At 54.0% G+C, this 25787-nt stretch overlaps 2 protein-coding genes across 8 annotated transcripts; one reads left to right on the top strand and one right to left on the bottom strand.

The window, feature by feature from the left end:
• Nucleotides 1-781: 781 nt before the first annotated feature.
• On the top strand, nucleotides 782-19315 carry Ankrd52 (ankyrin repeat domain 52). The gene is made up of 28 exons (XM_004861309.3): nucleotides 782-916; nucleotides 1235-1318; nucleotides 1773-1851; nucleotides 2050-2120; nucleotides 3152-3352; nucleotides 4482-4569; nucleotides 4697-4839; nucleotides 5114-5326; nucleotides 5585-5663; nucleotides 5927-6041; nucleotides 6234-6316; nucleotides 6411-6528; nucleotides 6755-6823; nucleotides 6983-7123; nucleotides 7201-7278; nucleotides 9320-9431; nucleotides 9618-9689; nucleotides 9966-10167; nucleotides 10394-10481; nucleotides 10559-10676; nucleotides 11588-11807; nucleotides 11973-12060; nucleotides 12165-12248; nucleotides 12354-12499; nucleotides 12699-12781; nucleotides 12966-13048; nucleotides 13230-13321; nucleotides 13711-19315. Exons 1-28 carry the CDS (start codon nucleotides 890-892, stop codon nucleotides 13959-13961), a joined length of 3228 nt encoding a protein of 1075 aa, XP_004861366.1. The 5' UTR covers nucleotides 782-889; the 3' UTR covers nucleotides 13962-19315.
• Nucleotides 19273-25622, bottom strand: Slc39a5 (solute carrier family 39 member 5). 7 transcript variants are annotated; one of them, XM_087192339.1, is made up of 12 exons: nucleotides 25544-25622; nucleotides 24152-24257; nucleotides 23903-23998; nucleotides 23169-23352; nucleotides 21838-22000; nucleotides 21509-21678; nucleotides 21145-21285; nucleotides 20679-20775; nucleotides 20422-20592; nucleotides 20185-20265; nucleotides 19860-20050; nucleotides 19273-19532 (listed from the first exon to the last, which is right to left on the bottom strand). In XM_087192339.1, the coding sequence occupies exons 2-12, from the start codon at nucleotides 24184-24186 to the stop codon at nucleotides 19389-19391; spliced, it is 1473 nt and encodes a 490-aa protein (XP_087048465.1). In that variant the 5' UTR covers nucleotides 24187-24257; nucleotides 25544-25622; the 3' UTR covers nucleotides 19273-19388. The 7 variants fall into 7 exon arrangements, with proteins under 7 accessions (XP_087048465.1, XP_004861368.1, XP_004861369.1 ...); XM_004861311.3 differs by having other exon boundaries at nucleotides 23903-24257; XM_004861312.4 differs by having other exon boundaries at nucleotides 19273-20050.
• Nucleotides 25623-25787: the final 165 nt, after the last annotated feature.

Genomic DNA, 25787 nt, shown 5'->3' with positions numbered 1-25787 from the left:
CCATTAGGGCCAAGAGATCCTCCAGCTGGCTCTTCTTTTTTGTTTGTTTGTTTTGTTTTGCTTTTTGGTACCGGGGATCGAACTGGGGTCCTTGAGCTTGCGCAGCAGGCAGCGAAACCACTGAGCTAAATCCCCAGCCCCAGCTGGTTCTTCTGATTGGCTGCTCTCTGACCTCCTTTGCGGGAGGGGCAACCCCCCCCCCGGGTCCTTTTGTGGGGAGGGGAAACCGTTGAGTGTTTTGAAGTGTAGTCGCCTTACCACAACCTAGCAGTGGAGCTATTAGGGAGTTGAAAAGTGTTCCTTCTTGCTGGCCTTGGAGGCCTTCTCCAGCTTCCAGCTGTACTTTGTGATGATTTCCTTTGGGATCTCTGCAGTTTGAGCACTTCTGCCTCCTGGCTGCCCTACTCATGTCTCTCCCTTTGGAGACCCACACCTTCTCTCCCTTTGGGGCTACTGCCATCTGTAATCTCAAGTCTCCACGCGCCAGGCTCCCCTTGTCCGTGTGGCACTTCGGGGTGTGGGACACGGTCCGTGGGAGTTAGCTCGCCCTCCACACTGTGGGCTGGGTGTGTTCCGGCAGGCCGCCTGGTCCTCAGCTGGGAGGCACTTGGAGACTGAGTTTTGAGGAGGACCCTCGGGCCACCAGACTGGAGCGGAATCCGCTCGGGGCTCGCCGCGGGTGGCTGCGGAGCCCAAGAGCGGGGGGGTGGGGGGGGTGCCGGGCCCAGCGCCGCCGCCAGGGGCCGCTGCGGATCCCGCTCGCCCGCCCCCCGGTAGGCGGGGCCGCGCTCTCCCCGCAGCCGCCGCCGCACCGCCGTCTGGGCCGCCCGTGTCCCCGGTGGAGCCTCCGCCGCCGGGAGCTCGATGCGGACGGAGCCCGGGCCGGGCCATGGGAATCCTCAGCATCACGGACCAGGTCAGCCCCCTGCCCCTCCCCGCCTCCTCCTCCTAGGGCCGGGCGCCGCCGCCACGCGAGCCCGGGGATGTGCGGCCTAGGCCGGGCCCGAGCCCGGGTCTCCCGCGCCTCCCGCCCCGCCCCGCGCCGCGCTCCCCGCAGCCGGGCCCGTGTCCTTGGGGGCCTGGCGGCTGACGGGAGGACCGCAGGGATCCGCTGCAGTCGGGACCACCGGAGCAGAGTCGGCCCCGCGACGCCCCCATCTCCAGCCTCGGTGCTCGCATCCCCCGGGTTCCGCTCCGGCGCCGGCCCGCTCCTGAGTGCCGGTTCTCCTTGCAGCCGCCCCTGGTCCAGGCCATCTTTAGCCGCGATGTGGAGGAAGTGCGTTCCCTCCTCTCGCAGAAGGAGAACATCAATGTGCTGGTGAGTTGGCCACAGGGAGGATGGCGAGCCCGAATCCGGGCTCCGGTGTTCTGTACCCCAGCCCACCAGTGGGGCGGCTCCGTGTCCCCTCTGCTTGGATGAGGCCGCACCGCTTCACACCCTAGGGTGGGAACCTGCTTTGCATTTGGGGTTGAACCGCCGGTCAGGTTTGGAGCACCGGCCAGTGAGGCTGGGGATGCCCAGAAACGGTTCTCTCTTCGGAACCATGGGGTCTGCAACGCCCTCACCCCTCTTGAGAAAGGGAGAAGGTTCCTCGGCCCACGGCCCTGACTCCACCCTCCCATGGTGCTTGTCTTTGACTCTCAGTCTTGGGATTTAGGACGCTGCAGAACCCATGGGAAGAGATTGTTGGGAAGGGCCTGTAGCTCTGAAACATGAACTGGGGTCATGGATAGTTCCTCCCCATAGCCGATCTTCCTTTCTGCCTTTCCAGGACCAAGAGAGGCGAACCCCATTGCATGCTGCTGCCTACGTAGGCGACGTCCCCATCCTCCAGTTGCTACTGATGTCAGGTGAAAGTGGGGAGCAGGAAGGTGTGGCACCTAGGGAGGGGAGCAGAAGGGAGGAGTCTCTTTTTTCATATCCAGGATTGATCTCTGGTGCTTGGTGCAAATGAGGCTCCAGCTCTGTCCAGATTCCCAGCCTGATGTCTGGTTTCCTTACCTCCCCTTCCTCACCTCCAATCAAAATAGGGTATTGTATCCCCACAGGTGCTAATGTCAACGCTAAGGACACACTGTGGCTGACCCCTCTTCATCGTGCTGCTGCCTCCCGAAATGAGGTATGGGACCCCATCTACTTTCATTTTCCAGAAAGGATGAGTTGACTAACAGTGGGGTTTAAGGGTTGGAGTGCCTCAGTTCTCTACCTTACTAGGTAGTACTACCTCTACCAGGTAGGGAGGAGATCAGACTTCTGCTTCTCTCTCCTACCCCTAGAACTGGCTGGTAAGGGGGCTGAGTGCTGCCAGCTGATGTGACGTCAGGGAGAGCTTAACACTGGGCTGGCAGACTGCGGGGGCCCTGCTGCCAGGCCTGAGTGACTCATCCCTGCCTGGGGGGCCACCTTGAGTCTGATCCCCCCTGGGCACTGAGATTTCTTTCCTTGTAGTGGCAGGTGGAGGTCATGATCTGTTCCACCCCTGCCCCTCAGCAGCAGGAGAGTTGACTGCACAGGAGCCAGACATACCTCTTAGGTGGGGTTGTACCTTAGGGTTCTCAACCCCGAAAAGTGGGAAAGGAGACCTCCCTTTGGATTCTCCAGCACATCCTTGGTTTCAGCCACCAGAGGGAGGGGCTGAGGGCAATGGGAATGAGGTGGGTGGTGATTAGGAGGGGCATTTTAGCCTTGGTTTTGGAGAGGAACCACTGTGTGATTATTGAGGTAATAGGAATTATTTTGGTGCTCATGGAAGGGCTAAGGAGGATGTTTGGGCCATTAATGTAGCAGGAGCATTTATTTTTCCTGGAAGTAGTAGGGTTTGACATGTGTGGATCTACCTGTGTAGATTTGTTTGGAGTAGATGGCTGTGTTAATGGCAGTCTCAGAGGGTAGGCTGGAGAGTGATACCAACTGGCTTGAGGAAAAGGAAGGGGTCCTTGTTTTCCTCGGCAAGGTAAGGAAGATTTTAAGCTCTGAGGAGACCCGGAAGGTGGGAAATAGGTATGGAGCAGCTAGGTACGTTGGGAAAATTAGAGACTGTGCTGGATGGGATGGTGGCATTATGTGCTATCTGACCTGTTCTTTGTGCTTCCTCCTGTTTTACCTCCTGCTCCCCATCTATCTTCTTTCCTGTCCCCTGCCCTTTCACAGAAGGTGCTGGGACTGCTGCTGGCACATTCAGCAGATGTGAATGCCCGGGACAAGCTGTGGCAGACACCACTGCATGTGGCTGCTGCCAACCGGGCCACCAAGTGTGCTGAGGCTCTTGCACCCCTTTTGAGTAGCCTCAATGTGGCTGACAGGAGCGGGCGCAGTGCTTTGCATCATGCAGTGCATAGCGGGCATCTTGAGGTGAGGACCACTCCAGTCCAGGCCTAGCCTTCCCTCTCCTTCCTGCTCACTTTTCTCTGCTTCTGGGCCATCAAGCCTGGGGGAGAAGCAGCCCAGATGGTTATATGAACACCTGAGCTCAAGCCCCAAATGAATGGTTGCACTAGCTTGGTTATTTATTTTTGGTAGGGATTGAACCCAGAGTCTTTTGCATACTAGGCAAGCAGTCTACCAATGAGCTATATCCCTAGCCCCTAGATTGAAAAAACAATTTTTTTTGAGGCAGGGTCTCTCTGTGTACTTCAGGCTGGTCTTGAACTCACTGTGTAGCCCAGGCTAGCCTCGAACTTTTGATTCTCCTGTTTCAGCCTCCTGAATGATGGGATTATAGGCATGTGCCACCACACCGGGTATTAGATTGATATTCTTGACTTAAACTATAGGAGGCTGATAAACTCTCTGAAGATGCATGGAAAATGTTTATATAGATGCCTTTTTCTGAAGAGAGAGCCTCTGTCTTTCACATTTTTAGGGGTTTTTTTGTTTTTGTTTTTTTGGTACCAGAAATTGAACTCAGGACCTTGCACTTGCCAGGCAGGCATGGTGCCACTGAGCTACATAGCCAGCCCCCTCAACATATTTTTAAAATATTTGTATGAGTTTGAGAACCACAAGAGCACCTGAAGAAACTCCCTTGGGTTTCCCTCAGAATTCCAAACTCATCTGGTGTCTTTCCCTTAGTGCCTGTTTCTCCTGTTTCCTTTAGTTCTCCAGATTTTTCTGCTCATGAACAAAGGTATTAGGCCATCATCCCTAGTACTATAAAAAAGAAAAGAAAAGGCAAAAGGCTACCTCCAGCTTTTTTTTTTTTTTTTTTTTTTTTTGGTACTGGGGATTGAACTTGGGACCTTGTGCTTTCCAGGCAGGTGCTGGAACCACTGAGCTAAATCCCCGGCCCTGCCTCTAGCGTTTTAAATGAGAGGCCTCAGGGCCGGGGATTTAGCTTTTTGGAGCCACTGCCTGCCTCGAAAGTGCAAGGTCCTGAGTTCGATCTCTGGTACCAAAAAAATAAATAAAATGAATAAGAGGCCTCTACCCTTATGTGGGTTGAAGGCATGAACCTGATTCAGGCTTTTATACCCTGATACAGACAGTGAATCTACTCCTCAACAAGGGAGCCAGCCTGAATGTCTGTGACAAAAAGGAGCGGCAGCCTCTGCACTGGGCAGCTTTTCTGGGTAAGAGAGAATACATTTGACCATTAGGGTTCCTAGGTCAAGGATATGAGGTTGCAGCCTTTGGAGAGAGGAGCTCAGGGCCTTAAGGTTCACCATCCACCTCTTTAAGAGTGTTCTCTTTTCCTAGGGCATTTGGAAGTCCTGAAACTGCTAGTGGCACGTGGTGCAGACCTTGGCTGTAAGGACCGCAAGGGCTATGGGCTGCTGCACACAGCCGCAGCCAGTGGCCAGATTGAAGTGGTGAAGTACCTGCTCCGAATGGGGGCTGAGGTCAGGCTCTGAGTGCTGGGGCTGGGGACTACGGGCAGAGAATTGGATGGAGGTCAGAATGTAGAGATAGGAAGATGCTGAGATTTTGAGAGGTTGGGAGGATGTGATGAGAAGGTCTGAACAAGGCTAACATTATGTAATAGTGCCCTCATTCTTTTTGGTCAGAAACCTTGTGGGGGCTGAGACAGTCAGATTTCTGGGACTCTTGGCTACATGTGCCACTTCCACATTGTTTAAACTGATACATCCCTTACCCTCACTCCTGGAAATCCAGATTGATGAGCCCAACGCTTTTGGAAACACAGCTTTGCACATCGCCTGCTACCTGGGCCAGGATGCTGTGGCTATTGAGCTGGTGAATGCAGGAGCCAATGTCAACCAGCCGAATGACAAGGGGTTCACGCCACTGCATGTGGCTGCAGTCTCCACCAATGGCGCTCTCTGCTTGGAGCTGTTGGTCAATAACGGGGCTGATGTCAACTACCAGGTGCCTGAAGGGATGAGTTTTAGATCAGTGGGAAGAGGAACCTGGGACTGGGGGTCCTGATCATAACCAGTTAGCTCTCCTGGGGAATTGTCTGCTTGCCTTGTGGCATGTTCAGATATTGCTAGGGACTTGGGAGAATATAGGCTGAAAAGATGCCCATATGTCCCCTCAGTCATTAGGGATGTGTCCCTTAAAAGTGGGATTGGGATATTTTCTGAGCTTTGTACTAAAAAAAAAACCCCCACCATGTTTCCACAGAGCAAAGAAGGGAAAAGTCCTTTGCACATGGCTGCCATTCATGGCCGTTTCACACGCTCCCAGATTCTCATCCAGAATGGTATGGACTTGGAGAGAATTTGCGTTCTCATCTACTCCTGCTCCAAGGAGCTCATTCCTAGAATCACCCTACTTTCCTTCTTCCTCCTGTTTCATCTTCCAAGCAGGAAAGGCACTTGTGTCTTTGCCCTGCCCACTCCCCTAAGACTTAGAAACATAATATCCTATGTCAAATAAATATCATACACGTAATAAGGACTCACCTGGTAACTAACCAGTGTGAGTGGTCCTAAATGTGAGTTTGTGTGTGTGTCCCTGCCTCAGGTAGTGAGATTGATTGTGCTGACAAGTTTGGGAACACCCCCCTGCATGTAGCTGCTCGATATGGACACGAACTGCTCATCAGCACCCTCATGACCAATGGCGCGGATACTGCCCGGTAAGTTAGTACTAACCCCACTTCTGGGCCACCTCAGATCTACACATACTGCTCACATCAAATGTGAAGTTACAAAGATGCTTGCCAAAGGGAAGCTTGGGGGACCTCCTACCCTGACTCCTAGGATGGTGATAGGCCACAATAACTGGCCCCTCCTTAACCCAAAGACTTTGCCCCTCCACTTCTCCCCAGGCGAGGTATCCATGACATGTTCCCCCTGCATTTAGCTGTTCTGTTTGGATTCTCTGACTGTTGCCGGAAGCTTCTGTCCTCAGGTATGTACTGCCTTGCAGGAGGTTGGCAGGTGTGCCCCCACCACTCCCAGCTCAGCACTGTCAGATGTGACTTGTGGCTGGTCTGCCCCTCTAGGTCAGCTGTACAGCATTGTGTCTTCACTCAGCAATGAGCACGTACTTTCAGCGGGGTTTGACATCAACACACCTGACAACCTTGGCCGCACCTGTCTTCATGCTGCTGCTTCTGGAGGGTGCGTTCTCCTTCCTCTCTCCCAGAGAAGAGAGAATGTTCTCCTTCCTCTCTCCCTGAGAAGAGAGTTAGCTAGGGCCTGGATCCCCACTGCCAGCCAGCTCAGTTGGCTCTCACAGTGAGAGTGGTTGCTGTAGAAGCGACTGTCCACTTCCAACCTCTTAGCCTGTCCCTGTGCCTGGATAGCTCCTTGAAGCTCTAACTTTTACCCCTTGGGTTTCTTTTAGGAATGTTGAATGTCTTAATTTGCTGTTGAGCAGTGGAGCTGACTTGAGGAGGAGAGACAAATTTGGAAGGTAAATGAATATGGAGGGGTACACATAGGAAGTGTCTGATGAGAGAAAATGACAGTGGGAGCTAAGTACAGAGAATATTGCAAAAGCAGCTTTCGGCAGCACATGTGGTTGCTTTTGGGTCTGTCCCTGATTCTTTCACCTACTCTTCTCCTTTCCCAGGACCCCACTGCACTATGCAGCTGCCAATGGTAGCTACCAGTGTGCAGTGACACTGGTGACTGCTGGGGCGGGAGTCAATGAGGCTGACTGTAAAGGCTGCTCTCCCCTCCACTATGCTGCTGCTTCCGACACCTACCGGAGGTGAGGCTCCCACTTCGCCCTTCTGAAGGCCATGCACCTCCCTGAGCTGCCCCAACCTCTTTGCCTGTCTTCCGCAGAGCGGAACCCCACACTACCAGCCACGATGCTGAAGAGGATGAGCCACTGAAGGAGTCCCGAAGGAAGGAGGCCTTCTTGTGAGTAGCAGAGCAGATCCCTGGGGTGTGTTTTCCCCACAGCACCAAGCCTGGGTCTGTTAGTTTCCCTCCAGTCTGAGTCTCCACCACCATGCTGCACCGCCAGCAGCTGTGGCACTGGGTATGAGTGAAGACCAAAGTGTGAGATATAGCTGCTCTCCTCAGGGACCAGCATGGGGATTCTCGTGAAGACTAAAAGCTAAACAAAAAACCATTTGCTTATTCCACAAGCTTTAACTGAGTATTTACTAGGTTCCAAAAACGGTGTTAAGCGCTAAAATAAGTGAGTTTTTTCTGTGCCCAAGACTGAACCCAGGGCTTACTCCATGCTAGGCAAATGCTCTATTATTGAGTCCATCTGCAGCCCTAAGGATAGAAGACAATTACTTTGGGAGCTCAGTGGTAGAGCACAGCTCCCTGGGTTCATTCCCCAACAACAAAATAAAACAAGACAAAACACCCAAAACAAAAAGATGACTCATTCCAAATTCCAATCAACTATTGGGAAAATAAATAAAAGGACTCTTACACAGTACTTACTAATGTAAGAAGTTAATCATGGGAAAATTAGGTGTGGTGTGTATGGAAATTTTGCACTATCTTCATAATTTTTCTATAAATCTGAATATTCTAAAATAAAAACTGAGCCAGAATGGTGGCGCATGCCTGTAATCCTAACACTCGGAGCCTGAGGCAGGGAGGATTGCCATGAGTTCAAGTCCAGCCTGAACTACATAGCAAGACCATATTTCAAAAACAAAACATAAAATAAAAATTTTATTTAAAAAATGACACTACACTGGATGTGGTGGTGCATGCCTATAATCCCACTGTTTGGGAGGCTGAGGCAAGAGGACTATAAGTTTGGGCTCAGCCTGGGCAATTTAGTGACTTAGTGAGACCTTGTCTTAAAAGGCTAGGCATGCCTATAATCCTAGCACTTGGGAGGCTGAGGCAGGAGGATCTCCATGAGTTTGGGGCCAGCCTGGACTACTTAGTGAGACCCCGTCTCAAAAAAAAAAAAGATTAAAAAGGGCTGGAGGGCTGGGGATTTAGCTCAGTGGTTCCAGCGCCTGCCTCACAAGTGCAAAGATCCAAGTTCGATTCCTGGTACCAAAAAAAAAAAGGGCTGGAGATGTAGCTCAGTACTTAGATCCTAGGTTCAGTCCTCTGCACCACAGAGGGGAAAAAAAGGAAATAGGGATGCAGCTCAATGTAAAGGTTCTGGGTTCATTCCCTAGCGTGTGCGCGCGCACGCACACACACACACACACACACAAATACACAAATCATTAAAAGGCTCAGAAGCCAAGTGTGGCAGTGTATAGCTGTAATCCCAGCACTCTGGAAAGCTGAAGCAGAGGACCTCAAGTTTAAGCCCAACCTGGGCAATTTGGTGACTTAGCAAGACCCTGTCCCTAAATAAAAAAGAGCTGGGGATGTAGCTCAATGCAAACATCCTGGGTTCGATCCTTAGTACTGCCAAAAAAAAAAAAAAAAAAAAAGATGAAGCTTACCTCTGCAACCTTTGACGAGTTACTTAACCTTTCTATGCCTCAATTTTCTCAACTATAGGAGGGTAAAAAATAGTTCCATTAATATTACAACTTCTACTAAAGTACAAGAAGTGTGCCAAGGAAGTACAGAGGAGGAGGAGGTCACTAACTGGGAAGCAGAAGGCTTTGCCGGAGAGGAGCTGGCTGAGTTTGCAACGAGCTAGGCTCCTTCAGAAGGGGGGTGAGAGAAGCAGGTCTGCAGGTTGGGCCCAGTGTGCCTGGAGGCAAAGTGAGCACAGCAGCCCCCAGTGCCTGTAAATAAGCAGCGTGCCCAAGTTCTCCAGGAGAGCATCCAGAGCATAGAGGAAGGCATTGAAGGCAGTGGCCCACGACAGACTTGGGAAGGTAGTGGATTTAGAGCTGGGATTGAAGAATGGACAGAGGGTGGCCTGGAGGGCTCCCTTGCCCCTCTCTACCCCTCCTAGAACTGCGCCCTGGAGGGCTGGGCCTGTCCCTGTCTCATCATCTGCCTTCTGGCTCCCCAGCTGTCTGGAGTTCTTACTGGATAATGGTGCAGACCCCTCCCTGCGGGACAGGCAGGGCTACACAGCTGTGCACTATGCAGCCGCCTATGGCAACAGACAGAACCTCGAACTGGTACGTGTGGGACCTGGCCTGGGGCAGAGGAGGCAGGGCCAAGGCTACAGGCTGCCTTTGGGTTTATGGTTCTGAAACCAAGGGGTGTTGAATAGGTTCAGAAGCTTAGGGGATTACTGTGAGTAGGGGCGGGAACAGTATCTTGGGAGTTTTCAAATTTCAGCACCTACTTTCCTTTCATTGCAGCTCTTAGAAATGTCTTTTAACTGCCTGGAGGATGTGGAGAGCACCATTCCAGTTAGCCCTTTGCACTTAGCTGTGAGTCCTGCATCTTCTCTGGTTTTCCCTACCCCTACTCATCCCAGGACCCACATAAGGACCATAGCACTGGTGCCTCTGTCTTTGCTTCTTCCTTCTTGTGGGCATTGGGCAAGTGGTCATTGGCTGGGAAGGGGATGGGCCATGCAGGAAAGAGGCCTGAGGGGCCCAAGGAGCTTGTGAGGCCTAAGGCCTAGAGCCACACCCTGGGTCCCAATAGCAGAGTGGGGATGGGAATGTCCCAGCTGAGTCCATTGGTTGCCTGCACCGCTCCAGGCCTACAACGGTCACTGTGAAGCCCTGAAGACACTGGCTGAGACGCTGGTGAATCTGGATGTAAGGGACCACAAGGGCCGGACTGCGCTCTTCCTGGCCACTGAGCGAGGCTCTACTGAGTGTGTAGAGGTACTTACGGCCCATGGCGCCTCTGCCCTCATCAAGGAGCGCAAGCGCAAGTGGACGCCCCTACATGCTGCTGGTTAGTACCTACTGTGCCCTCCCTTGCCATACTAAATCTCACCTGACAGATTTAGGTCTGAGAGTAGGGTAGGACAAAGAGGAGGGAAACTTCAGGTCCCAGTTGATAGCTTCCTATCTTGAAGATTTCTTCCTCCTGAAGGCCTTCCTTAACCCTGACCCTTGAGTCCTTTAGGCTCAGCCTGGCCTCCCTCCCTCCCTCATCCTGATGCTTCCTTTTCTCCTAGCTGCCTCTGGCCACACTGATTCCCTGCACTTGCTGATTGACAGTGGGGAACGAGCTGACATCACAGATGTCATGGATGCCTATGGACAGTGAGTGGAGGCCATGGGTGTGGTGAAGGTTTTCCTATCCTTGCTGGACCCTCACCCTTCCCCTGTTCCCTCTGCAGAACCCCACTGATGCTGGCCATCATGAATGGCCACGTGGACTGTGTACATCTGCTGCTAGAGAAAGGATCCACAGCTGATGCTGCTGACCTCCGGGGCCGCACTGCCCTCCACCGTGGGGTGAGTGGGCTCACAGGAAGCCCTCAGTGTGGGATCACAGGGCAGCAAGGTGTCGGAGCTGGACCAAGATTTTGTGCATGGATCTTACTGAGCCTTACTGTGTTGCTCCAGGATGAGTATGTGGCATCCCCAGCTGATTTTCCCTGATTACCCTTTGTGATCACATGCAACCACCTTTTCAGCCCAGACTGTGCCCAAGATACCCTGCTGACAACTGTCCTATTGGATAGTGATCAGGGCCTGGGATTTAGCTCAGTGGTGCCACCACCTGCCTTGAAAGCGCAGGGACTGGAGTTCGATACCTCGTACCAAAAAAAAACCCAAAACCAAAACATAAGACTTTGGATAGTGATCCCACCTCCCCTATCTCCTCCATGATCAGCTATCCTAAAGCTGCTCCACCTCCTCCTGCTGCAGGATTGTTTTCTTCTTTCCCTCCCTTCCCTTCTCTTTTTTTTTTTTTCAGTACGGGGGATCCACCTCGGGACCTTGCACTTCTGAGGCAGGAAGTGAGCTAAATCCCCGGCCCTTTTCCCCTTCTTTTTGTGACAGGGTCTCACTATGTTCCCCAGGCTAACCCGGCATTCCTAGGCTCAAGGGATCCTCCTGCCTGAGCCTCCCAATTAGCTGGGACTATAGGTGAGCCCAGCTTTCCCATGGGATTCTTTGGTCCTTTCATCTTCTTCTCACACTTACTTAGTCTTTGACTCCAGATCTGCATGATTAATTCTGGCCATCCTGACTATTGGAAGAGCGTCAGGGAAGGAGATGCTGATCCCATACACTAGAATCATTGCAGAGACAAAGATTATAGCACTGGAAGTGGTTCTTATTCCTGGTCCAGTCCCCAGTGAGTGGCCAGTAGAAAGAGAGTGACTTGTCATTCCCACTGCCACCTGTGTCCTCTGCAGGCAGTGACTGGCTGTGAGGACTGCCTGGCCGCCCTGCTGGACCATGATGCATTTGTGCTGTGTCGAGACTTCAAGGGCCGCACGCCCATTCACCTGGCCTCAGCCTGTGGCCACACTGCAGTGCTACGGACACTGCTGCAGGCTGCTCTTTCCACAGACCCCCTGGATGCCGGGGTGGATTACAGCGGATACTCGCCCATGCACTGGGCCTCCTACACTGGTATGCTGGGGCCTCTGGCAGGCACATGGATGTGTGTGGGGTGGAAAAGAGAAAGATGGATTGTGGGAGGGAATCTGAAAGTGGATTGGAGGGTCAGAGACAGGACAGGACAGATGGAGGAACCTTGCCATTTTCCCATTGTCACGCTTTCCTCCTTGTGCTCAGGACATGAAGATTGTCTGGAGTTGTTACTTGAACACAGCCCATTCTCATACCTGGAGGGAAACCCCTTCACTCCTTTGCACTGTGCAGTGTAAGTCTCTTCCTCTGCAGCAGTCCTGCTGTGGGGTGCTGTGACTTGGGCTTGGAATCCATCTCCCTTGCCCCTGCTGATGGCCCCTCCTCTCTCTCCCCCAGAATTAATAACCAGGACAGCACCACAGAGATGCTGCTGGGAGCTCTGGGTGCCAAGATTGTGAACAGCCGAGACACCAAAGGACGGTGAGTGACAAAAGGCTTGGGAAGAAGCTGAGCTGCCTCTGGCCTCATCTCTCTGTCCAAGCCAAAGAGCCTTCCCTATTTCACTCTGCCCTGACCTCCACCCAGGACCCCCCTTCACGCCGCAGCCTTTGCGGACAATGTCTCTGGGCTGCGGATGCTGCTGCAGCATCAAGCCGAGGTGAACGCCACTGACCACATGGGCCGCACTGCACTCATGACAGCGGCTGAGAATGGGCAGACTGCTGCTGTGGGTACGTGGGTAACCCTCGGAAGGGAGGAGCTCCAGGACGTGTGCAGGAGAGGTCAGCCCTGCCTGTGAGCATGGGTTTCAGGAAGCAGGGTGTCTCTGGATGTCTCATGATGCAAAGTATATGCAGGTAGGAGGGTGGAGAGCTGGGATGGCTGCTGCTCTCAAAGGAAGCGTCAATCCCCACATGTCATTTCTTGTAGAATTTCTGCTGTATCGAGGGAAAGCAGACCTGACTGTGCTGGATGAGAACAAGAACACTGCCCTCCACTTGGCTTGTAGCAAGGTACTTCTGGAGTGGTAATGAGGGACAGGGCTCAATGCAGGGTAGGTTCTAACTGCAGAGAGGACTGGGGTGAAAGTCAGAGTTGTCTGGCCTATCTGACTATCTCCCACCCTCCCCAGCTCCTACCCTGTGGCCTGTCATGCTTCCACCTCATGAGTCTCCACTGTCTGTTCCTCTCCCTCAGGGACATGAGAAATGTGCCCTCATGATCCTGGCAGAAACCCAAGACCTTGGCCTTATCAATGCTACCAACAGTGCGCTACAGATGTGAGTGCCCGGGGAAGGGGCTCCTGGCTGGGGGAGGCAGGTGGGTGAAGAAAGTGGCCCACACTCCAGGGCCTCTTGGAGCTCACAGTATTTGTTCCACATCTTCGCTGCCCTCTGGGGCTGGCAGGGAGTCTTGGCTTCCCACTGACTCTGGTTTCCCTTTTTCTTTCTTTCTTCCAAGGCCACTCCACATTGCTGCCCGGAATGGTCTTGCTTCTGTAGTGCAGGCCCTGCTAAGTCGTGGGGCCACAGTACTAGCTGTGGATGAAGAAGGTAGGTGGGGTCCAGAGCCCCCTGCCTCTCCGGGGTTTGGGGTCTGAGACATTCTTCAGGAGGTGACTTGTTAACTTTGCTATAAATGAGATTTTCTTCCCAGGGGAACTCTTCAGAGCAGGGACCCATCCTCAGTACTCTGAGTCTCAGAGGGGAATCTGGCAGAGCCAGCAGGGAGCAGGAGGACCCCCCCTCCTTACCCCAGCTCTCTGTCTCCTGTGTTCCACCTTCATTCCCATATGAGCATCTGCCTGTCAGACCCTCTGGGCCCTCACCACTCTTGATCTCTGACCATGGTGGGTGCTTACCTGCTAGGGCTACTCTGCACAGAGAGCCAGGGCCCAGGGATACTGGACCTTGTGCCTCAGTTCTCACCCTCGGTCCTGCAGGTCACACCCCAGCACTGGCCTGTGCCCCCAACAAAGATGTGGCAGACTGCTTGGCCTTGATCCTTTCCACCATGAAGCCTTTCCCACCCAAGGACGCCGTCAGTCCTTTCAGCTTCAGCCTGCTCAAGAACTGCGGCATCGCAGCTGCCAAGACGGTGGGTGGCTGCGGTGCCCTGCCCCACGGGGCCTCCTGCCCCTATAGCCAGGAGCGGCATGGCGCCATTGGATTAGATGGCTGCTACTCTGAGTAGCCCCCTCCAGTGTCCCTCTCCCTGCCGGTGGCTTGATATCTTATTCTATTTATTTAGAAAAAGTCTAAATATTAGGGCACTTTAAAGGAGAACACGACTGGGTGGCGGGATGGAGGGGGAAAAGGAAGCACTGGGGAGCAGCTGCTCACCCCTTTGCCACACCATCCCAGCCTGGCAGGGGTCTGGGACAGACAGGGAACACTCCAGGCCCTTGGTACCCCCAGGGCAACACCTTCTTCCAAGTGTCCCAAAATGATTGATAAATGCCTGGCTTCCCCCTCTTTGATTCCATCTCTCAGTTCCCTCTTTCTGCTGCCAGCTCTCCCCACTCTTCCCTCTGACTGTCCTTTCCATGTCACCTGTCCCCTTGCTTCTGCCAGGCAGACCCCTCCTTTTCTTCCATACCCATCACTGCCTCCCTGCTCGGCTGGCCCCTCCATCCCTGCAGCAGTGAGAAGCCTTAATTTCTGGTACTGTGTGAGCACTCTGGGGGTGTTCCCCTCCCCCTTCAGGGGCAGCTAGAGGATGAAGGGGGAGGGTATTTAGCACTGGGGCCTGGAGCTTTTCCCCCACTCTATACCCAATCACCCCTGAAGTTCAAACGCAAAACACTTGAAGCAGCAACTACTGTACCTGGGCCCCGATCCTGCACTCTCCCCTGGCTCCTCGTATGCAAATCAAGGGCTGGTTCTGCCCCCACAGCCTGCCCCCACTCCCCTCCCACTTCTGGCCTGGCCCCCTAACCACGCACTTTAACCTTGCTTTTTTCTTTTAACTTCTTTTGGGAGAGCAGAGCCTGTGGCCATTCCCTCTCTGGCTTGCTTCTCCCTCAATGTTGAGGTTTGTCATGAATTTTTAAGTAAGCATTTTATCCTTTAGGGGAAGAAACAAGTTAATTTCCTGCCCATTTCAAAACCATAGCCCTAGTATGTCCTCTGTGTTTTAGGCATGTGCTGCTTGCATGTGTGTGGAGGGAGGGACCGTGTCCTTCCTCCTGTGCCCCCATCCCAGAGTTCCCTCAGCCCCTTCTCTGCTTCCACTTCCCGTCACATCCGAGACCCATGTCCCACCGCCCCAGTCACTCCTGATCTGAAGCCAAAGATGGTGGAAGGGGCGGGGCAGACTGGGGACCATGGCTGAATTTTGGAAGTGGGCCTCCCTCTGTGTGAGAAGGAAGCTGTGACAGAGAGAGCAACCAGTGGAGACAGGCTTCATCCCCTGCCTTCTCAGCAGGGGAAGAGATGGGATTGAGCTGGGGGCTGCACTGATAAGATTTCTAGAAGTCGCACCCTAGAAGCCAGCCTGGGCCAGAGTGAGAATGGGACAGTTTTCTCTTAATGTAGCATTGGATCTGGCCCTGGTCCCTTCAGGTGCCCTGTCCATCCATGTCCTAGGTGAGCCTCTGTGCATTTGGACCCACTCCTGTAGCCCAGTGTTCCCTTCCTCATACTCAATACCTCAGCCAGGGGCCAAGACACAGAACTTGAATAGAGGTCCTGCCCCCTCCGCCCCCACAGTGCATCCTTGCCCGGTTTGGCTGCCATCAGTATTGTCCCCTGAGAACTGGACAGGCTTCGTTTACACAGTACAAGGGGTCTCCCCTGGGGACCCCTCAGCCTCCTTCCCCCACCCAAGCTTGCTCTATTCAAATCTTACCCATTTTTCAGTTGTGTCCCTCAAATGTCTTGCCACCCTTGCCAAGGGTGGGCTGAGGGGAGAGAGCCCATCCCAGGGATGCCTCCCTCCCCACAGATAACCTTAACCGTACCTCATGCTGATTCCCGAAGCCTGGGGTGTTTGTCCAAGTCCTTGTTTTTTTCATAGTTCCTTTTTATCCCCCATCTCTCGTGTCTCGCTTTCCCCCAATTCTCAGATCCTAAACCATTTCAAGGCTTCCAAATGACCATTATTGGTGAGAAGGATTGTGCAGCTTTTACTTTTTATTTTTGTTTTCAAAGCCAAAGGGCCTTGCAACACCCCTCTTGCCCATCTCCCTTCATTCCTTGTCCTCCCCTATATGACAATCAATGTGACCTCTCTTAAAGGGCTGCAGCCCCCCACCCCAGTATTGCTGGTTCTGCAAAGCTTGCCCCCTAATTTCAGTTCTTTCTCCTAAAATCTTCCCATTCCACCCCCTCTCATTTTGGTGCTGGGAATTAGGTGGTAGGGGGCACAGGGAACAGGGAGATGGGTTCTCTGGGGATGACTCGGGGTATCAGTCGTGTTCTCCTTTATCAATGCTTAGTGATGACAGGAAGAATCTGAGTATTTGTCAAGAGCCCCATTGTTTTGTTTTGCTAGATGAGATTTCTGGTGGCTGTCTGTTCCCTGCTGCCCCTCAGCACATTGTCAGCAGTGCTGGGGAGGTGGGGGGTCCTCTGTCCCTCCTCATGTGGTTGTGAGGAGGTCTGGAGGGTGAGCAGCCTCCTCTCCTTATGCCAAAGGAAATCCCGCACCCCACCCTGGGCTCCCCAGCCCCTAGTGTTTTTTGAAGCATTTTGACCATTCTCATGGCCACTGCATATTTATTTTAATGTTAAGATTTTTTTAAACCTCTTTGACTTAAACGGGTGTGGAGAAGTAAAACAGGCAGAATGCCCCCCAATCTTAAGGGGGTAGGGGAGGGGAGGAAGCACCTCCTTCCCTTCACCTCCCCCTTCCCTCCCCCTCTCCCCACCGCAGCTCTAAAGCACTTGCTTCAAGTAATAAGCACTTTTGTGAAAAGACCTATTTGGAGTGAGGACTCTGGGAGCAGCCCCAGGTCCTAGCAAAGGAGACAGAGCGAGGGCTACATAGGAGACCGACTTGTGAATCAGAGGGCGAGATGAAAAGAGCCAGTTTTTAGTTTCTGATATTTGGGGGGATGTTTCTGATTGGGCGGTGGCTTTGGTACAGTTGTGTACTATAGTTCAGAAAACAAATGGCACAAACTGTGGGTCCCAGGATGGACCAACAGACCCGGGTCACTGCCACTGTCCAGCTGAGACTGATGGGCCACCTCCCCCATCCCGTGGCCCCCTGAGCCATAGGACTGCTGAAAACCACTGAATGTACAGCCCAGGTTGGGGTGGGGAGCGGCCCCTGGGGGAGGGGGCTTCTCCTTTTGTTTGGTGCTGTGGGGGGTGGGAGAGATGAGACTAAGGGACTGCCACCCCATGTAGACGTGTGTTCCTTGGGGTGGAGGGGCTGAGGAGGGCCTGCCTCCCTCTCCAACCCCAGCCATGGCCCCTCTTCCTTCCTCACCCCTATCCGTTTTGACTGTAAGTCCAGCTCACCTTTGCCTTCAATATGTAACCAAAGGAAAACTCAATACTGTTTCCACCGCTGTCTGCCCACCCGAGCATCTTCTTACTCCCTGGACTTAGAAGGGGAGAAGAGGCTGGGGGTGGGGTGGGTGGGGCCAGAACGAACGGTTCTACAACTGTACCCCCAAAACCTTCTCTGTGGTCTTGGAAGGGGTCCTGAGAGGTGGAGTGGGCCCAGGCCGGCAGGGCTGGGAGGAGGCACACTCTGTATCTTACGCACATGGGACATGAGTGTTTCCTTGTCGAAATGACTCCCGTGACTGTGCTTCAGCGGGGAGGCCCCTTCCTCCTTCCCTCTCAGCCATTCATCACCCTCTCCCCACACCCAGTGTTCATTCCCCACCTCCCCTTCCCACCGCAAAGGAAAATAGCCTTACAGACCCTAGCCCTAGCCCAGAAACCCTCCTCCTGGGGCAAACCAGTATGGGCCCCCATCCCACCAAGTTTGAACCCTACCTTTTAAGAGGAGGGATAAAGGAGCAAACCAGCCCCTTCCCCTCTAATTGTGGTGGCTCCAGCCCTCTGTGGCCTTGGCCCAGGCTGGGCAAGGGCAGAGGTGAGGAATCTTTGAGGACCAAGCCCAGTGGTCTGGGAAGAGGGAGGTAGAAAGGGATGGGTCTGACTTGGGGACTCCCTCCTCCTGACCCAACCCCTAGAGACCCAACCCCTAGAGAAGCGACCAAATCCCAGAGATGGGAGGGAGCTGGGGTGAGGAGGGTCTGCTTTTTGAATTACTTGAAGGTACTGATTCTGAGGCTGCTGTTGCCCACAGAGGTGTGAGGGGGACATTGTCACTGCATTTGGGAGGGCAGAGGGTGGCGGGTGACGAGAGCATCTGCCCTCGGCCCTTGCTCACTCCTGCCAGACCCTTTCCCTGGGGGGGTCTGCAAGCCTGACTGCCCCAGGGAAGGTGGGGAGAGCCTTCCCTCCCATCTCCATCCTCACTCTGGGCACCCTCTCCAATTGCACTAAAGTAGCTGTTGTGCCAGTCTTACCCCACGCCAGGGTGGGGTCTCTGCTTCCAGTCTTTCCCCACTGCCTCCGCTCCCGTCCCGGACAATCTCCTTGTTCCGCTTATATTCCTGGATAGCTCAGCTTTGTGTGTGTGTGTTTGGGGGGTGGGGGTGGGTTCTGGCTGGAGTGGGTTTGGCAGGGGCTTGGGAAGGGCTAGGGGAGAGGTGGAGGATGAAGTCTCCTACTCCCTTCCTCAACTCCAAGCCAGGGAGGGAGGGTGCCTACTCTCGCTGCCATGTGTCTTGCAGATGTGCCAAAATGGGGAGGGTGGGCGGGGAGGGTGCCTGGCAGAGCAGCCCCCAGGGTGGCTCTCTCAAAGCAATACAGTTCCCCTGCCTGGGGACGGCAAGACAGGGGAGAGGGTTGGGGTGGGGACCTGGGGGTTCCCCGTGTACAGCTGTGTATATTCAGGGGTGTTCTCTGTCTGGTACCCGCTGTGGGCATCCATGTGTGTGTGAACCTCCCCTTCCCCATGCCCTGCATGACCTGTGATGCTGCAGACACCACCACCCTGTGTGCAGGTGTGTCGGGGGCACGGAGGGGCATGTTTCATGTCCTGTTGCACCCTCCTCCCTGTGACCCATGTACTCGGTTGTAGGAAGTAAAGAGAACTGAGCACAATTCACTGGATTCTAGTTGAATCTTTCTCTAAGCAATTTCCCCATCCCTACCCTTCCCCTACCCTGGATCCACCTGTGGTGCTAGTGTTGGGGTTGGGGGTGTTTAATGCTGGTGGGCAGCAATAAAGGGCAGATCTGCCCAGATGCCTGCATCCCCAGGGTGCTGAGGGCAATAGGAAAAAGTGGGGACCTCGGTGCATTTGCCCCACCCCTCCTCTCCCTGGGCTAAAGCACAATGCTCTCCCTGAAGATTGATGCACCCTGCCCTCCCCAGGCCCCTACTCATGTCCTCCCCAACCTGCTTTGAGCCCTCCCACCACACCCTGGTTTTCTATGCTGTTTTGGTGCAAGTACAACTGTCGTAGTCATGGCTTTGGGATGGGTTCTGTTTATTAAAATCCTATTGCTCCTACTGGCCCTGTGTCCCGCCTCCATTCCTGTGGTTGGGGGGAAGGAAGAGCACTCTGGACCCCTTGCCCTGGCCCCCATCAGCCATCAGAGACCAGGGGCAACAGCTGTTCCTCCAGCAGGGCTATGGTAAGCATGAGGCTGCCCCCCAGCAGGAGCCCCAGCCCCTGCAGTAGCACATGGAGCATAGGTAGGGGCTCAGGAGGACGAAGCAGGGCTGGTAGCTGAAAGAAAAGAAGAGCATTAAGATCTGGCCTTGAGGGCTGGGATGTAGCTCAGTGGCACCACGCCTGCCTTGTAAGCGCAGGGTCCTGGTTCAGTCCCCAGTACAGGGAGGGAGGAGGGTTTCTGGCCTCGGCTGTGACCTCAACCTGAGGAGGTGCCAGAATCAGCCCCCACCCAAACACTTTGGTTCCTTGTCCGGTTGGTGGGCCTAAGGGCCAGCACCCTCCGGGACCTGGCAGTGGATGTGGAGGGACGGATACTTCCTTCCCCTCCAGACCCCGGTCCCCACTTCCTTTGATTTCCCTGCTCTTTCCCACACCTCTCACCATGTCCACGAGGGCCACATAGAGGAAGATCCCAGCAGTGACCCCAAACACCCAGGGAGTGAGGGGGACAGGGCCCAAGCTGAGCCCCACCCCCAGGCCTGCACCCCCTAGTCCCAAAGCTCCAGATATGAGGCTCAGCAGCAGCAGCCTCCGAAAGGACAGGCCTGCCTGGAGTAGCATTGCGAAGTCACCTGTTGAGGACAGAGGATGGGAAGAGGAGGGAAGAAGCCAGGAATGCCCTTCACCTGTGTCACCCACCAGCCTCCAAAGTTGTACCCCTTGAAGATCTTCCTAGAGGCCACCCACCCACTTGTGCCATTCCTACCTAATTCATGGGGCAGCTCATGGCAGAAGACTGCCAGAGTGGTGCTGAGGCCACTAGAGAAGCCATCGGAGAAGGCAGCACCTGCAGTCAGTGGGTGGGAGGTTCATTCCAGAAAGGTCCTTAGAGGCCGGTGCCTGTGTCTGCTCATCTCCCACCTTCCTGCAGCCCTCTCACCCCCAGCCGAGAATGAAGGCCCTGGCCTCCCAGGGCCAGCCTCCCTGACTCCTCCCTTCACACCTATGGCCAGCCCATCGGTGAGGTTGTGCAGACCATCTCCTAGGAGGACCATCCATGTGATGTTGGCACCACCACCACCCTGGTGCCCATGACTGTGGCCTTGGTGCCCATGAGGGGCTGATGTTGGTGGGGACTGGCTGTTCTGTTCCCTCTGGCCCTGAGCCCCTGGCTCTGCAGGAAGAACAAGGACAAATATTGGGAGCTGCAGGTGAGGACTGTGGACCAGGAGCCTAATCCTCATTTTCTCCTCTAGTCACCTGGAGCTGCCTGCAGGGGCCAAAGAGCCATTCCAGTGCTGTCTTCAGGGTCTGGGTTTGGTGTTCCAAGATCCCTTCTCTTTCGTCTGCAGCATCTCTGAAATAGCAGGGTATTCCCTCCTGGTGGGGGAGGCAGCAGAGCCAAGGGCTGAGGGGAAGCCAGGCCACCAGCTGGGAAAATGAACACCTGGTCCCACCTCTGGCACCATGGATGTCCTTTGGCCTCCCTCCTCTTCCCAGGTTGGCACCTCTGTCTCTTGTTGACTTGAGCTTGGGAGAGGAACCAGAAGTCCTGGACTATGCTAAGGTGCCCCTACCCACTGTTAGAGGACAGGTCCTATACCAAACATCAGGCAAACATCCAAGATGCAGGAGCGCATGCTGCTCCGCACCTCCTGGCTTGTTTAGCCAGTTCTTGGCTAGGACTCTAGTCTCAGCAAGTGGAGGAGAAAAGGGTGTCACTCACTGGCCTGAGCCCTCTTTGCCGCAAAACCCCCAGCATGTTCTCCAGCATGAAGAGCAGGAAGAGGCCTCCAAGTACCGACAGCTCTGGACCCAGATCCTCCTCTAGTCGCCCGCTAGGTCCTGCGTGCTGTCTTCCTTGTGCCTGATAGAGAAGAGGTCAGGGCAGACCCTGGAAGCCCCTATACCTAGCGGCACCCCCTTCCCAGCTGAGAGGCAGCTCTGAGCTAAAGCCAGAGGTAGAGGAGTGGGAGGTGGAGGCTGGCAGACGTGGGTGGGGGGCTGTGGCTAGGAGCATGGCCAGATCTAGGGAGGCCAGCTGCCAGGCGCCCCCTGGGTGAGGGGTTCAAGGAAGGGGCTTTACTTACATGTGGCAGCAGGTGGAGCAGCGCATCCCCACAAAGGGTGCCCACAGCCAGGGCCCCCAGCAAGCCCAGCAGGGGCGGCAGTAGACGAGGTTCCAGGAGCCGCAGCAGCAGCAGGGAGAGGGGAGCAGGGAGGCTGAGCAACAGGACTGCCAGGGCACTATGAAGCAGGGCTGGGGAGAATTGGGGCTGAAGTTAGGCCAGTGTTGGACCCAGAGGTGGGGCAGAGATATGTTGCAAGGGAGGCAGGGCCCAGTGAATCCCTTTGCTTGGCATGGTCCCCACTCCCTAGCAGGACTCAGGGTGCTCTGACCCCACTCTCTTCCACTGACCAGGTAGTAGGTCTCCTGGAGGGGCAGGGGCTGGGACTTGAGTGCAGACACGGCTGTCAATCTGGTAAAGCAGGGCAGGGCACAGCAGAGCAAACTGTCGCGGGGTCAGAGGAGTGGCAGGGCTCAGGCCAAAATTGACCAGCAGCTGGGAGCCATTTAGACACTGGGGAGTTGAGCAGAGGGTCACACATTAGGAAATCACTAGAAACTATGATGCAGATCTTTCCACCTGTCCTTCCATTGTATGGATTCCTGGGTTTCTCCCAGGGTCCTCTTTTCTCATACTGGTAGGTGTGTCAGGGACTGGAGACAGGGTACTTACAATCACTGTGCCTTAATTACAGTGAATGTTCAATCCAATGGAAAGATCTAACTCAGTGGAAATTGGGTTCCAGTGAACATTGCCATCCATCTCCCTCCCAAGCCCTAGTAATCTTGTTGGTTTGGTGAAGGAATTGATTGAAAAACTAGAGCCCTCTATGCCAGAATTCTGGAAGGGGAAAGAAATGCCTGAAATGCCATCTAACCTCCTTACAGTTCTGTCAGATGTTCATCCAGCCTTGGGAGCTTTGTTTTGTTCTCTCTCTCTCTCTGTGTCTCTCCCCCGCCTCCCTCCTACCTCCCTCCCTTTCAGTTTTTTGGGGGAGGGGTTGTTTTGTTTTTAAGATACAGTCTATCAGTTACCCAGACTGGCCCCTAATTCAGATCTCCCTTCAGCCTCCTGAGTGGTTGGGACCACAGGTGCACACATGGCACTGGGCACCAGCCTCAGGTTGAGTGCTTCAGCAGTGGGGCACTCACTGGGCTTGTTCGGGACTAGGTAGTGTTGCCCATCCTCTTGTGTACACGGAAAAGTGGCACAAGTGCACTTACCTTCTAGATAAATCAGTCATTTACACCTTGCAGGTCTCCTCTCCAGGTAACCATGCCCAGATCCTACCCTGGCCTGCTTCTCTAGATTCTCTGCTTTGTCAAATGTGGCCCCTAACCTGGGCTCACCTGCTCTGAACCCAGAGGGAACATCTTCCACTATTGAAAAACATACCCTAAAGTTACATTGGGATTTTTTTTTTTTTTTTTGAGACATGGTCTTGCTGAGTCACTCAGTTATCCAGGCTTATCTTTTTCTACGGGGGGTGGTGATATTGTTTTGTTTTTTGAGATAGGGTCTCACTGTGTGGTTCAGTCTGTCTTGAACTCACTATGTAGCCCAGGCAGGCCTTGAATTTGTGGCAATTCTCCTGCCTCAGCCTCCCAAGTATTAGAATAATAGGCGTGGGCCTGCAATGGGATTTTAAGTCACTATGACTCTTTAAACATTTCAGACTCACATCCTCATTCAGGTGGTCAGCCAACGAATGGTCCAGCAGCAGAAACCTGTGAAAGAGGTCTAGGCCCGAGGGGGCTGGCCCCTGAGGTAGGTGGGGGGACTTTGAGTCCTCCAGGTCACCCCACCCAGAAGAACCCAGAGGCATCCCTGCCCAGACATCCACACTCAGTTCAGGGTCCTGCAGCCTGAAAGGGAGGGGATAACAAGTCAGTCACTCATGCCCTCACTTGCCCACCTTGAGAAGTTAGTTCCCTAGGAGCTGAGAAGGCAAGAGGACCAGCCACTGGCTAGAGTTCCTGGGACCCAGAAACCGAAGCATGTCACTCCTAGAAGATCTGAGAACTGTTAGTTTATAGGAAGGCCTGGGAATGGGGGCTGTGCAGTGAGGGGATAGGCCAGAAATGCTCCAGATGGGGAGCTAAGTCAGCCTGGAGACTTTGGACACTGGGACTAAGAGTAAGGAATTTAAAGGCCTAGGGATTTGGAGGAGGAGAGACTTAGAAGACAACAGAGACAGGAAGGTTACTGAGGAGTTGGTTCTGAAGAATCTATAATTCAGGAATCTTGTTTAAAGAAGCCAGCAGTTGGGCCAGGGATTTAGCTCAGTGGTTCCGCTGCCTGCTTTGCAAGTGAAAGATCCCAGTACCAAAAAAAAAGCCAGCGGGAAGCATCTGATCTAAGTACTGAGCAGAGCTGGGGGGACGTGGCATTTGCAGGGAGGGCAGGGCTTAGTACCTGTGTGTGAGGTTGTCTCCAGATAGGGGTGTAACATGACCAGTTGGAGGCCCATGGTGTCCCAGGCGAATCCCCTGAACTCGGCCCAGCCCCAGGCTGTGGAGAAGCCGGGCCAGGCCCCTTGCAGTCAGCGTCCCATTCTCTCCGTACAGGCCAAACAGCTGAGCCAGGTAATGGTTCTGCTCCTGCTCAGCAGGGCCTAGGTTGGGGACTGAGCCCCCTACCCAGCCCAAGACCACCCCCACATACAGGGCAGCCAGCAGATGCCACACCGGGGCCCCCATCACTGGGGACAATAGGTTAGAGGCTTTGGTTCTGGCTTTTATTCCTCCAGGAACATCTTGAGGACTGGGCCCTGGAAGAACAAGGAGTTGTGGATCAGGGCTGCTGTTCTGCTCTCCAGCCCAGGATCATGGGACCTTCACTCCTTACACCTGTTCCCTCCTGAGTCCAGCAGCAGCCCCGGCTTGGGCCTCCTGCCTCCAGCCCATTGCTGCCTCTTGTTCACCAGTCCTTGAGCACCTTCTTGACCCACAGCCTAATCAAGCTGACCATCCATCCCTGGTCCCCTAGACTCCACCCCTCAACCTTGCCCCACCGTCTCTATCCCCCCTCATTTCCCAGATCTTGCCCTTACTGGCAACTTGAGAGTTGTAACCTCAGGTCCCCAGCAGGCCTTGCTGTGGACATTAAAAAGTTCCTGAGTCAGGGAGGGGGAACCAAGCTAAGCTTCCAGGTGCAATGGAGGCCACATCAGAGGGCTGAGTGAACAGGCTCCCCTCCCAGACCTCCTGCTTGAGGCGGGGCCAGTGTGGGAAGGTTCACAGGGGAGAGGAGTTAATGGTTCACTGGTCTCTAGGGGAGGGCTCAAAGGTCTGTGTACGCTGGGTCCCCAAGTGTGGAGAGGTCAGCTTCTTTCTGCCTTGAGAAAAGACATATGGCTAAGAACCTGTGCCCAGTTTTTTCCTCTTAAAAGAAATTTTTTTTTGGTACCAGGGATTGAACTCAGGACCTTGCACTTGTAAGGCAGGCATGGTACCACTGAGCTAAATCCCCAGCCCTCCTCTTAAATAATTTATTTCTAGCCCACTGGGTGTGGTGGCAGACACCTGTAATCCCAGCACTTGGGAGGTTGAGGCAGGAGGATCACTGTGAGTTCCATGCCAGCCTGGGCTACATAGTGAATTCAAGAACAACCCAAACTACATAGCGAGACCCTGTCTCAAAAAAAAAAAAAAGAAAAAAAAAATTATCTCTAGCCCTAATCCAGTTAGTGCCACATGAACATTTTCCTGTATATACTCCCACCCTACATACTTTACCTTTGGCATTGAGCTTCCTGTCTCCAACCCCATCCCCATGCTCCCTGGGAAAGTTGGACCCAGGTGTCCCTCAGCTGGGGTTTGGGGGAGAGGCAGACAAGTGGTAACCCAATCGGTATGCACGAGGAAGAAACTAGTTTTAGCAATTCTTCACCCAGGAAGCAAAAGAGCCTCGTGGGAATGATGACCAAGAAAGGGGAAGCCCTGCTGGAGAAGGGAAGCAACTACTGGCCCCCTCTCTGATGGCTGATCTGGTTTAGGGTTAGTGGAACAAAGTCTGATTGGGGCAATTGGTCCAGGGGATCGAGGCTGGCATTACCTGACAGCAGGAGACAGAAAGGACGTCCAGAGGAAAGGGGACCCAGCCTTCTTGTGGCAGCCAGGGGGGCAAGGGTCACCTGCAGGGAGGGAGTATGGGAGGGGAACTCCCTTAAAGGGGCAGATCTGCTTTGCCTAGGCCTCCTTGCCTGTAACCTACCTATCTCCTAGGGTGTCACTTCCTAGGGACATCACATTTCCCTAAATGCCTGACTGCTAATCTCTTCCATTTTCCATAAAAAGCA

Source organism: Heterocephalus glaber, unplaced genomic scaffold (assembly GCF_053883595.1).
Source record: "Heterocephalus glaber isolate CG9 unplaced genomic scaffold, H.glaber_assembly_v1.0 deba00001569, whole genome shotgun sequence".
NCBI lineage: Eukaryota > Metazoa > Chordata > Mammalia > Rodentia > Bathyergidae > Heterocephalus > Heterocephalus glaber.
The sequence above is the reverse complement of the archived record's forward strand: the minus strand, read 5'-3'. Positions and strand labels throughout refer to the sequence as shown.